The 14,326-nt window shown below is 31.4% G+C and overlaps 2 protein-coding genes across 6 annotated transcripts in view; one reads left to right on the top strand and one right to left on the bottom strand.

Annotated features, from left to right (window-relative positions):
• Window positions 1-14,326, top strand: part of LOC551409 — a 73,422-nt gene that overhangs the window by 27,568 nt on the left and 31,528 nt on the right. The gene's annotated exons all lie outside the window — the stretch shown is intronic.
• LOC726514 (adenylate cyclase type 6) overlaps window positions 1-14,326 on the bottom strand; it is a 99,865-nt gene that overhangs the window by 68,304 nt on the left and 17,235 nt on the right. For all 4 annotated transcript variants that reach the window (XM_016913410.2, XM_026442278.1, XM_026442279.1 and 1 more), the window contains exons 3-4: window positions 3,840-4,103; window positions 2,265-2,420 (exon numbers count right to left, since the gene is read on the bottom strand). In XM_016913410.2, the coding sequence (XP_016768899.2) occupies window positions 2,265-2,420; window positions 3,840-4,103 (420 nt within the window). The remainder of the gene's footprint in view (window positions 1-2,264; window positions 2,421-3,839; window positions 4,104-14,326) is intronic.

Here is a 14,326-nt window from a genome sequence, read left to right as displayed (position 1 = left end):
GATTTTTCATATTCGTTGATATTTGAATGAATATGAATTATTTCCATTGAAAGTGTAACAAAGAATTTATTATTATTATTATTATTATTATATAGTAAGACACATTTAGGTAATATAGGTATTTTTTTTATTCAATATAAAATGTAATTTTTATTATCTTTTTCGTGGAAAAATTTTTGGTAATCGTTGATAAAATTATTTCGATTGAAAGTGTAACGAAGAATTTTTCTTTTTATTATTATTATAGCAGGACATATTTGGGTATAATAGGTATTTTCTTTATTCGATGTAAAATGGAATTTTTATTATCCTTTTCGTGGAAAGATTTTTGGTATTCGTTGATAAGATTATTTCCATTGGAAGTGTAGTAATTTTTATTTCTTCATATCCTTTTCGTGGAAAGATTTTTGGTATTCGTTGATAAAGTTATTTCGATTGAAAGTGTAACAAAGAATTTTTTATTATTATTATTATTATTATTATTATTATTATTATATAGTAGGACACATTTAGATATAATAAGTATTTTCTTTATTCAATGTAAAATGTAATTTTTATTATCTTTTTCATGGAAAGATTTTTCATATTCGTTGATATTTGAATGAATATGAATTATTTCCATTGAAAGTGTAACAAAGAATTTATTATTATTATTATTATTATATAGTAAGACACATTTAGGTAATATAGGTATTTTTTTTATTCAATATAAAATGTAATTTTTATTATCCTTTTCGTGGAAAGATTTTTATTCGTTGATAAGATTATTTCCATTGAAAGTGTAACGAAGAATTTTTTTTTTATTATTATTATAGCAGAACAAGTTTAATTCTTATCTTTAATAATACTTGAGTAGTCAAATATTTTCTTTACTAAATATAAAATGTAATTTTTATTATCTTTTTCGTGGAAAGATTTTTGGTATTTATTGATAAAATTATTTCCATTGAAAGTGTAATGATTTTTATTTTTTCATATCCTTTTCGTGAAAGATTTTTGATAATCGTTGATAAAATTATTTCCATTTGAAAGTATAATGAAGAATTTATTATTATTATTATTACATAGTAGAACACATTTAGATAATATAGGTATTTTTTTTTATTCAATGTAAAATGTAATTTTTATTATCTTTTTCGTGCAAAAATTTTTGGTAATCCTTGATAAGATTATTTCCATTGAAACTGTAATGATTTTTATTTCTTCATCGTTGATGAAAATTATTTCCATTCGTTTCCATTTGAAAGTGTAACGAAGAATTTTATTATTATTATTATTATTATTATTATTATTATTATTATTATTATTATTATTATTATTATTATTATAGCAGGATACATTTAGGTATAATAGGCATTTATACTCGATGTAATATAATTAATTTTTATTATCTTTTTCGTGGAAAGATTTTTGGCAATCGTTGATAAAATTATTTCCATTCATTTTTATTGAAAATGTAACGAAGAATTTTTTTTTTATTATTATTATAGCAGGACAATTTAATTCTTATCTTTAATAATACTCGAGTAATAGGTATTTCTTTTAATCAATATAAAATGTAATTTTTATTATCTTTTTCGTGGAAAGATTTTTGCTACTCGTTGATAAGATTATTTCCATTGAAAGTGTAGTAATTTTTATTTCTTCATATCCTTTTCGTGGAAAGATTTTTGGTATTCGTTGATAAAATTCGATTGAAACGAAGAATTTTTAATGCCACAAATTTAATATAATTCTTACGTTTAATATTTGACTAGTCATATATTTAATATGAAATATAATTTTCATAATCTTTTCCGTGAAAAGATTTTCCGATAATCGTAGATAAAATAATTTCGATCGAAAGTGCAACGAAGAATTTTTAATACCACAAATTTAATCCTTACGTTTAATATTTGACTAGTCAGATACTTAAGATAATACATAATTTTCATAATCTTAGAGAGATTTTTTTTAAAATCTCATCAATATTTTTTAATTCGAAATTACTCAAATCGAAAATTGAAAACGTATCCTCCTTCCTTTTTCCTTTTTCCATAACATCTATTCAATTTATATTTTACAATATAAATTTACAATATTTTACAATATAAATATAAAATTATATATTATATTTTACGATATAAAACCAAAATAAATTTAAATTTCTTCTTAAATCTTGCAGAATCTTTGTTTTACTCTCATAATAGGAATTTTTAAAATTCGAAGAATTTGAATTGGCGAGAAGGAAAAATCAGGAAAAAGAAAAAAAAAGATTCATTTACCTGTAAATTCTTGAAATGATGGGAGGCGCAGAGCGACTTCAAGAAACGGCAAAGCGCGCACTTCCTCGGTGGTTGGGTCATCGACGTGTCGATGCACTTCTTTATCATTTCCTTTTCGCTGGTGATGCCTATCCCGACCTCCGACCCCCTGTTCATCTGTCGACATTTTGTCATTTGCATTCGATTAAAATCCCATTTTTTCTCCCTTCCTCTCGCTTTTTCACAACTATCTGATCGCCAATTGAACCGTCATTCATTCACAACGAGGAGGGGTGAGTTAGGGAAAAATAATATGTGATACATTTATATATATATGGCGATTAGTGTTAAAATTAATCAAATCTTGTTAAATAATTAAATGTTTCTCAAAGAGGAGAGGTTGTTGAAGGAGGAATAAATTTTTATTAAAAATTGTTATATATTTTTTTTTTTTGTTTATGATAGTAGAAATCGATCGATGCAGGTTATTTTTTATATTTATGGAAAGATACTTTGAATTTTGTTGAAATTTCCAAATGAATTTTATAAAAATATTCCAAATTCTAATATATAATTTTTTTCCAGTTGTTAAACGTGTTAAAAATAAAAATTAAACAAAGGACACGATTTCACCTATGAAAAGGAAAAATTAATAATATTCCAATATCTATAAAGAATTTTTATCGAAAGATTTCGAATTTTATTAAAATTTCTGAACTAAATTTTACAAAAATATTCCAAATCTAATATGTAATCTTTTCTAATTATTAAAATAAAAATAAAAAAAGGACACGATTCCATTTATGAAAAAGAAAAAATTAATAATATTCCGATATCTCTAAAGAATTTTTATCGAAAGATATTTCGAATTTTGTTGAAATTTCCGAATGAATTTTACAAAATTATCTCAAATCCTAATATATAACATATAATCTTTTCTAATTATTAAACAAATAAAAAAAAAAAAAGGACACGATTCCACCTACGAAAAAGAAAAAATTAATAATATTCCGATATCTCGAAAGATTTCGAATTTTGTTGAAATTCACAAAAATTATCCCAAATCCTGATATATAATTTTTTCCAGTTATTAAACGTGTTAAAAATAAAAATAAAAAAAAGAACATAATTCCACTTAAAAGAAAAAAATTAATAATATTCCGACATCTCTAAAGAATTTTTATCGAAAGATACTTCGATAAAATTTTATTAAAATTTCTGAAATTCACAAAAATTATCCCAAATCCTAATATCCATAACATACAATTATCAAAAATAAAAATAAAAAAGAAGGGTACAATTCCACGAAAATTCTACAAAAGAAAGGGAAAAAGATCAATATAACATAATCCCAATATCTCTATCTCTATCTAACGCAACTTCATCGTCGCGCTCCTTCATCAACTCCTCCCTTCCCCCTCCTCACCCCGAATGACGAAACGAGTGATCAAACCGAATGAAATTAACCTTAACCGATGACAAAACTGCTTAATTCGATCGGTTTCGACAAGTTCGAAGTGGAATAGGGTGAAAAGGAAGAATAGACTCCTCGGTCCATTTCGTACATTCAGCACCATCGTATCGGTGCCAACTCACCGTCACGATGGAGGGACGTGGGGCGCCGGTGAAGTGTTCGATCACCTCCCAATTGGACTTCCTCGAGGGCGTGTGGGGCGTTCGCGGGGTGTTGGGGGTGTGCGGCTGGGGGGAGGACGGGGTCGAGGGCTTGGATCCGGGTGGATCGAGGAGCAACTCGACCCTCGGCTTCCCGCCTTCGTTAGCTGCCACGTGTTGTCGAAGGCTCGCCCATCTCCTCGTGCTTCTCACGGATCCGGCCACGGATCTGGCCGCCACCTCGCCCTGTACAGGAAAAAAAGAAAAAATGAGAGCTATTCGTTTCCAAGCTTTTACGTGTCATTTTAGAGATGGTAATAATTTAGATCGTGAGAGGATTTAATTTAGATTTTTTTAATGAGTTTTATCTCTTGTTGGATCGATTTTTCACAGTTTTTTTTAATTTTCTTTTAATACGTTTATTTTTTTAATAGATCTCGATCGAGTTCAAAATCAAATTCATTTTGATCGAGGTTCTAAATTTTTATAACGATGCTTTTGCCACGATCATGGCGAATCTGAATTAATATGGTTGGAGACATTATATAATAATATAATAATAATAAGAAGAATAGTAATATATATATAATAAGAATATATAATAATAAAGGAAGAAAGAACTATCTATTCACGGATCAATATCGCGCTTATATTAATTGGAGATAACGAAATCTGGTATAAGTAAAGAGATTATCGTTCGCACATTGTGGTTCGAAAGATAGGAGGATTCGAATTGGACAAAATTATTTTTTTCCGCTTTTAATTCATTATTTCACTGAAAATGTATATAACGTAAAAATATATATATAGAAAAATTTAACGTTTAATTATATAGACTAAGAAAGAAAATATAGGTAATCAATATATAAAAAGTATATAAATATACAAATATTTATATAGGGAAAACATATAATATAACTTGGAATGAAATAGAAAAAAAAATGAAAAGAGCAAAACAAAAGTATAATTTTTTTAAATATGAATTATAACGTTAAAAATATATTTAAAAAAATATATATATTTTAAATGGATATCATATTTAAACGTTTCTTAATAAATTTGCAGAATATTTCTTCTTAATTTTCGAAATCTGACTGATTAGTTCTCTGCATATAAACGTATTCAATCTGAACTCTTTAAAAAGAGTTTTAATGCACGATTATATTATATAATACCGTTACATTGAAAATGAATTTTTAATACATAGTTCGTCCACCGCTGTGGGTCGTGGCGCTGAGAGTCGCCTCTCAACTCGCCTCTTAATAACAATTGAATTAGGCGTCTTAGCGTGTTTTATTTTCTTCATCGCCAAACGAAAGTACGAAATCGTGTGTATGTTGTTACGTAAACGCGCGAAATCATCTCTTCTTCGGCCGAAAGTGAAAAAGAAGTTGGAAGAAGTTAAGAATAGAAGAAGATTCTATTCGTTCGATCGAAAATTGGAGGATATCGCTTCGTTGTTTCGTTATCGCGCAATGGACAGAGAGGAGGGGGGCGCTGGTGAGTCACCATCGGGGATGCTGATGAAATTCTTCGATGTCGAACGAGTGAGGAATGGCTAGGGTGAAGCGATCTGGGGGAAAGGACCCGAATGATATCGTTTAAGGGAAGTATATAAATAGATATTACGTGATATTTTGTTAACCTGATCTATCATCGAAAATTGGAAGACGTGTTGTTCTTTTTGAATGTCGACTCTTTTTCATTTATGTAAGAATAATTATTGTAAACATTTTGAAAATGTTGAAAGATATATGGAAAATTCTGCTTCGATCGAATATTGAAAGATATCGATTCTTTTTCATTTATGTACGAATAATTATCGTGAAACAACTAGTGACATTCGTGTTGAAAGTTGGTATATGGAAAACTTTGTTACGTTCGATCGAAAATTGCAAGATATCGACTCTTTCATTTATGTACGAATAATTATTGTATAAAAACTTGTATCGAAAATTGGATACATGGAAAACTCCGTTTCGATCGAAAATTGGAAAATATCGACTCTTTTTCATTTATGCACGAATAATTATCGTAAAATAACTAGTGACATTTGTGTTGGATATACGGAAAATTCTGCTACCTTCCATTGAAAATTGCAATTATCGACTCTTTCATTTATTGTAAAAGAACTTGTATTGAAAGTTGGATATATGGAAAATTCTGCTACCTTCGATCGAAAATTGGAAGATACGATATCGACTCTTTTTCATTCATGTACGAATAATTATCGTGAAAGAACTAGTGACATTTGTTGTTGCAAGTTGGATATATGGAAAATTCTACTACCTTTGATCGAAAATTGCAAAATATCGACTCTTTTTCATTTATTACGAATAATTATTGTAAAACTAGTGACATTTGTATTGAAAGTTGTATATATTGTAAAACTAGTGACATTTGTATTGAAAGTTGTATATATGGAAAACTTTGTTACGTTCGAACGAAAAAAAATTGGAAGGTATCGACTCTTTTTCATTTACGTACGAATAATTATTGTGAAAGAATATTTGTGTTGCCTGTGCAAAAGTTGAGTGGAAAGTTCTGCTACGTTCGATCGAAAATTGGAAGATATATTCTTCTTCGATATTGGTTCTTTCATTTATGTACGAATAATTATTAAAGGAACTAGTGATTTTCAAACTGTCTATACAAAAAGAAGATTGAGTATATGGAAAATTGGAAAGTATATTCTTCTTCGATATTTCATTCATCTAATAATTATTGCAAAAAAACTTGCAAAAATTAAAAATTGAGATTGGAGTTGAATCGGAGAACATGGTTTATGTACGAATAATTATTGCGAAAGATCGCTTGTTGAAAGTGGTACATGAAAAATTACTTGAAAATACGACATAGAATAAGAAATTCTCGTGATGCATATATTCTATTACCGAAACGAAAATAAAATTTTTCTGATATTTTGATCCGAGAGGCAAAATAAAAATTTCCAGATATTTTGATTTTAAGAATCGTTTTGGAATGGAGGATTCTTAAAAAATAGAAATTTCCTTGATACGTTCGATTTCGTGAATCTTTTCTTTGTTAATTTTTTCCTTCTCTCTCTGTCTCTCTCACACACACGCGCGCATAGAGTGGATTCTGATAGAAATGATTGGCCGCGGCCAATAAAATGGGCGGAGATAAGACACGATGAAAGGGGCAAAAGTGAATAGGTGGGGCTTCCATGTCTGACTAAGTTAAAAGAAAATTTAATACGACTTGGACGGTCTTTCAGCTTTTCCCGGTTTTGAGCTAATACATCGGAAAGCTTTCTGCCGCTTCTGTCGTCGTCGTCGTCGTGTTTCACGTGCCTCACGATCCTGAGAATTTCTCGTGGAAAATTCTTTGTACCGCACGAGAAACTGTTTCGAAACGCAACGAGATCGCTTTATCCGTACGAATTCCAATTCTCTATTCAACTCTCTCAAAAGTAATTATTACATATAGTTTGTCGCTAATAATTACGATTCTATTAATCGAATCAGAATTAAGAATGAAAATTAAGAAACTCGATCGAAAATAGATGTGGAAATTCTTTCGTCTCTCTCTACGATGAATTTAACCAATAGCGTGACGAATGATCCGTCTCTCTCTTCACGACTTTCGTCCTAACCTTTAAATAGTATACAAATAATAAGTTATATATAGTTTAATATTTCATAGATATAATTTAACTTGACTTTCTTACGTATCCTTCTATGTATTGAAACGATTTTCTTGACGATTGCTCGAGAAACAAAAAAAAAAAAAAAAAGAATTTATTTTAAACTCGCATCCTTGACGTTTAAACGTTGTTTTCCTTTCTCGGTTGGGACGCTGTTTATATCTCGAACGGGCGAGCGACGCCTCGGCTCGAAACAAATACATTAAAAAAAAAAACACGTTAAGAAAACACACTCTCTTCCTTCTCTTCCTTTCTATCCCCTCTTCCCTCTCCTTCTTCCTTTCCTTATCTTATCTCTTCCCCCTCTCCTTTCCTACTCCACTACTGGAAAATGTACCCGTATATCACGGTTTCGCCGGCTTTAAAACATCCAACCTGTCTCTCAGGATTGAAAAGCTTGAGCGGAAGCAACGTCTCGCCTCGTCTCGGATTGGAGAACACGTAATATCTTTTTCCATTATAATTTCTTTCTCAGGAATATATTCTTCCGTACGAAGCTCGGAATCAGGAACCGTGAATGACAAATTGTTTCGTCATTTTTTGACATTTATTTTTTTTTTTTTTTTTTTTTGTGTTATTATTGCTCTTGTATTTCCACGAATTTTTACCACGTTTCGCGAAGGAGAGGGGGGATACGTAGTCCATCAGTAATCGTGTTCAATGAAATATTTTTATACTTTTTGTATATTAGAAATTTTTGATTGGATAAAAGTTTTTATTTTTTATGTGAATTTAGAGAAAATGAAATTAATTTTTTTCGGAGAATACGAGATGTCCTCGAGATCAAATTTCGTTCGATGATTATTAAAATAAAAAATTTCTATTTTATTTTTTATATCTCGTTCAACGAATGTATTATAAGTATGAAGTTTCTTTTTTTTTTTTTTTTTTTTTTGATGGAGTTGCTTGTTAATGAAGACATCCCGCGAAGCGTGAAATATAAATTTAAAAATTTATAAATGCAAATTAATTCGTTTCGATCGTTCCATATTTTAATATACGAATTCAACCGTATGCACCCGTGCATACGAAACTTGAAGATCCATGCATGGATGAATTATTAACCTTCGAATTGTATTGTTGGATTGAATTCTAAAAGCTAGGCTCGTGTCAGATTTGAATTAGACTTGAAATTCGACTTGATTCAAATTTGTTACGTTGTTTAAATTTTTTACAACAACAAAAATTGTTTTAAACAATTTTTTAAAATTGTTTAAAATCTGTTTAATTTTTTTTTTATCGTTGGAAAAAAAATGGAAGGAAGAACAAGGCGAACAAATCGAAACAACAAAATCTGTTTAATTTTTTTTTTTAGTATTGGAAAAAAATGGAAGGAAGAGCAAGGCGAACAAACAACAACAACAACAACAACAATCGTCGAGAGAATTAACAACAACATCTCATTCTAATCATCCGAGCAAACTTTTTGACGCAATTAAAGATCCCCCTTTGGGATTCTTTCCCAAGAAATTTATCGACTTTTTAACGGGAACGTGGATTTTTAAACTTTATTTTTCTTCAGCTCGCTGGTTTCCTAGAGTTTTTTTTCTCTCTCTCTCCTTCTTCTTCTTCCATTGCTTCAATATTTCCAGAAAAAAATTTTCAAAGGAAACTCGCGAGAAAGAAAAAAAGTAATTCTAAGTATTGTGATTCAAATGATAGTAAAATACTGGGTAGATTTTACAAGTGGAACAAGAAGGAATACTTGTATATCCTTATTTTAATATTTGCATCGACACTGTTTTTCCTGGGGAAAAATTGGAACGATAAAAGAGACGAAGGGAAAAATATTTTTTCCTTGCATCTATGATTTATATTTTTCTTTTTTTTTTTTTTTTCGAAATACATTCACGAACGATTTCTCTCGAAAATTATATATTCATATATATATATATGTTCAAAATTTCATGAAATATCATTTTCTTCTTTCGAATTACGCGTATATATTAATAAAATAATATACAAATTTCTGGTTGCACGGATGGCAAGCGATTCCGATACACGAACAATAGGAAACAGAGACACATTAATCTTCCACGTGGTGATCGATAAAGCTTCCATAAAGCTTATTATTTCCATTCAGCCGTGCGAATTAATCCACCGGTCGAACGATCTATTGTTCCTCCCGACGTTTGTATCAAGGAATTTTGTTAATTCGATTCGAGACCCATCCTTTTTCTCTCTCTCTCTCTCTCTCTTTCCGTTCGATATCTCTCATAATTTCGCATTCATCGGTTTCAAGATGGAAAACGAAACTAATAGACGAGAAATTCTTCCATTATTCTTTTCTTTTTGTTCGAGTTCGTGCGCGCCTGTATGAATGTGCTATTTCGTTGGACGGACAGGCCATAAAAATATCACGTTGCGCGGATTTGTAGTGATTTTTGACAGCCGATGCATCCTGGATTTAATAAAACTACAAAAGGATTAATGATTGCAGTAATTCCTCATTGACTTCCTAAAAAAAAAAAAAAAAAAAAAGGAGATCGAATTTAGATTCGAATTTTTATCGATCACGATTTCGAAAAAAGAAGAAAAATCTATTATTTCGTTCATTAAAAAAAATTACTCTTCCTCTCTTTTTCGAAATAGAAAAAGAATGGAAAAAATTTTCGAGATATTGTCTCTCTCTCTCTCTCTCTCTCTCTCTCTCTCTCTCTCTCCTTCTTCTTCTTCTTCTTCTTTTCTCCCCTCTCTGAATCGAATATTTTTTCGTCGAACTTGTTGCTCGAGCTTCTCTAATGAAAATTGAGTTAGCAGCCAACGATAAGAAAACCGATACGTGAGCTCGCTAATAGACTCTTATCGTTCCACGGTGGGACCTCGCTGTGAAATTTATCGCGCTCGAAACATTCGGTGAATTCTTCGATTACGTGTGCACGTGCGAAAAGCCCGATAACGTGTCAACCGGCACAAATTTTCAAACAATTCGAACCTGAAATATCGAACGCGCGACTATCGCGTGACAAAAAGTTTTCCTTTTCTGTCCCTCCCTCCCCTCCTCCCTCCCTTGTCCCCTTTTGCATCGTATCTCGTTTCTAGTGACTTTATCTAGAGACTTTTTCCTTTGTCTATCCTGCCTCCTATTATTCCTCATTTTAGAATCATTTACGAATAATTTAAATTAATAATATATTGAAAGAAGTGAATTCAATATAAGTATAAAATAATATAATATAATATAAGTATATATCTAGTGACTTTATCTAGAGACTTTTTATCCTGCCTCTCATTGTTCCTCATTTTAGAAGCATTTACGAATAATTTAAATTAATAATATATTGAAAGAAGTGAATTCAATATAAGTATAAAATAATATAATATAATATAAGTATATATCTAGTGACCTTATCTAGAGACTTTTTATCCTGCCTCTCATTACCTCCTCATTTTAGAAGCGTTTACGAATAATTTAAATTAATAATATATTGAAAGAAGTGAATTCATAATGTAAGTATAAAATAATATAATATAATATAAGTATAAAATAAAATAATATAAGTATAAAAATTGAAATATATATCGAATTATACTGTTAATATTTTATACGTGTTAATACGTTTCGGATGCAAGATCGAATGTTAGGTTAGGAAAAAATTGAATGAATTTTTCATTGGTTATAATTAATCGAATCGACGAAATTGTTTCACGCCTAAATTTTCTCCTTCTAATTTTGAAAATGGGATGATGAGATCTATCCTAGTTTATTAACATTTCGATCCGTAATTAATTATTCGCTCCGATATTCACTCGATGATCGGTCGCGATTTACCGACCCATGGTAATATAATCGACAACGAAACTGGTGGATATTATTTTAATGAGAATCAAATTTGTAATTGACATCTCGTTAAAATGGTTTATAATTATTATCGTTTCGCGTTACGACCATTAATGACGAAAATAATAGAAAATTTCCGAAAATATATATATATATAAAATCACTCTATCGATAACATTATCGATAACGATTTTTCTTCGATAGAATTTACGTTTACATTTACAAAAATCAAATCGAATAATATTCGATTATTGGATAAGCATGTAGAAAAATAATATTACCGACGAATCCTCAAATTAAAAAAAAAATTCAACGCGTTTAAACGGCGACTTGAATATCGAAGTAAATCATCATTTTCCTTAAAGCCTCGACTTTTCCATTTCCAATTTTTTTTACTTTTTATAATCGTATTTACATCGCGGATGAGAAATGCCGTGACCGCGTTTCTTTTAATCCAGTTAAAACGTGTGTATGCAGATTGAATAATAAAGTTGGAAACAACGATTAAATTTATATATCGCGCGATCATTGAGAAACTTGGATTTCGCGGTTGCCTCAAATATGCGGGGTTGATTTTGAAATTGAATAGCGGTAATACTGGTCGTAATAATTGGTCGTTGAAACGGAAAACCGGCCACTCCTCCATCGACACTTGTGGCCATCGTCGAAATAATCAGCTCAAATTTTAACGCGATGATAATCGCGGGGATAACGGGGATAAATATATATGGAACACCGGCCACTCGCAATTTTCCGAATTCATCCTTCTCCCTTTCGACGATTAATTATCCAACTTGCTCGCTCGGAAATTTTTAACGATTCGTTCGATCGAAAATCGTTAACGATCCGATCTTTTCGATACGTGACGAAAAATCAACGGCGAAAAAAACGCAAAGAGGTATCCGAAACATTGAACGCAGTAATGGCGACTTTGGCGTCGAGTTACAAAGGGAAATCCGACTGAAAAAAACGTTCGAAAATTCTTTTGTATTATTTTATATAAAAAGGGGGAGGGGAGGGAGAAATCCAATTTTGTCAACGAAAAATCGCGAAAAATCGTCATACGTCGTCAACGTTGATACGACTCGGATACACCGAAGATCGTGGAACGATATATAGTTTCCTTTTTTACCGATCGATCTTAAGTAACTAGAATCTTGGTGAAAAAAATTATTGCTCGATCGGTCATCGCGATCCCGTCCCATTTCGAATATTTGGGAAACAGCAGTCAATATTCCTTCTATTCAACTTCGTGGCGGGTTTATAACCTCCTTTCCATTCCATTCGACGGGAACAATTTCCATCACCACGCGCGCACAGTTTCGTTGGCCGGCAAGTTTCGCGGCCAACTTTATCAATTTATAGCCTGGCGAAGGGAGGGAGGGAGGAAGGGTCGTGGCCGAACGACTCGTGCTTCTCCGAATCGATTCTCGAGACGCGAGTTATTAACTTTCTCGATCCCGCCGTCTGGGGTCCCCTAGCCCCCCTCTCCCTAGTTACTAGTCCTCGCCGAACCGTTTCGTAACTAAGATCGATGTAAGCCCTACGCGAAACGGAGATTCACAAGATTAATCGACGGACGGAAGGATAATCGTCCACGGTTCGATTAATTAGACACTAAAAAGGGAGGAGAGAGGGGGGGATGGAGACAGTTCTCAATTTTCTTCCCTAACTGTAAAACAGGATTAGTTACTTTTTCTTCTCGCTTCTTTTTTCGTGGACGACTCGTGGACGTGATGACTTGCGACACCCGGATGGAAATAAACTTTTGAATAATGGATAAGCGCGGACGAGCGAGCGGTGTTTACGGCGTTCGAAACGATAGGGAAAACAGGGTTGTGCAGCGACCGATGCACCCGCGTAACTCTGCCTCTTGTTGTATCGGGAAAATTTGTTTTTCGGAGCCGGTTTTTTTTTTATTTTCGAAATATATAACATTTGGAAACATTTCGTATCCATCGAGATTATTTATCAAGATATCACGATTATTTATCAGGGATGATGTCGATTGTATATTATCACGTAGAGTAGTAGTAATGGTGATCGCCTAGTTTCTTTTTTTTTCTAGGGATTTGGAGATTAAATGAGAGATTTAATTAATGATTATCGGGGTGTATTTTTTTGCTAATTAAGGACAATTAAACGAGAACGAGGACGGGTCGAGTTACGTGTTTCGGAGATTGGAGATAATTAAAAAAAAAAGAAAAGGAAGAAGAATACATGGTGATAATGGATTAATTACTTATATATATATATTTCTGTTTGAAATTTGAATTAAGAATGGAATTGAAGATATATTTCAAACGATAATCTTTTTTATTATACGAAATGAATATTTTTATCTTTTATATTATAAAGTTTTTTAGAATTTGGAAAAATGGTTATTGATACACATTGTATAATGACAAATTTGAATGATATATTCGAATCTGAAATTGATTCTTACATTTTTTTTTTTTAATCTTTTTCATAATATTACCCCATATAAGATAAACGATAATTCTTATAATCGATCAATTTTTTTAAAATCATTTTCTATATTTTTCTATATTCAAATCGAACGAATCGACAGAGAGTGATAAGGATGATGACAATCGTTTAAAGTAGTTACGTTTACTTTGAGGAGTGAAAGAGGTAAATAAAGAAGTTGAAAGGGAAGAAGGTGGAGAAACAGTGAAATCGTTTCTCATTCACCGAATAAGTAAACCCAACTTTCTTCGTCGCTTCGACGTTCCCTGTGGCCGAGCGGGGGAAAAAGAAAAAAAAAAGAAAAAGAAAAAAAACTCGAGGAAGCAAACTTTCTTAATATTTCTCCGATTTCTACGAAACTTTTCTTATCGCGTTAAGCGTCTTCGTGAGTCTTTTTTTAGACTCTACGTACACTCGAAACTTCTTCTTTCCTTTTCCTTTTCCTTTTTCTTTTTGATGAGAGGTATAGCAAATCGAAGGAGAGAGAGAGAGAGAGAGAGAGAGAGAGAGAGAGAGAGAGAGCAAAATAGAGAGAGAGAAGAAATGAAGGTC

Source organism: Apis mellifera, linkage group LG8 (genome assembly GCF_003254395.2).
Source record: "Apis mellifera strain DH4 linkage group LG8, Amel_HAv3.1, whole genome shotgun sequence".
In the NCBI taxonomy this organism is placed as follows: Eukaryota; Metazoa; Arthropoda; class Insecta; order Hymenoptera; family Apidae; genus Apis; species Apis mellifera.
The sequence above is the reverse complement of the archived record's forward strand: the minus strand, read 5'-3'. Positions and strand labels throughout refer to the sequence as shown.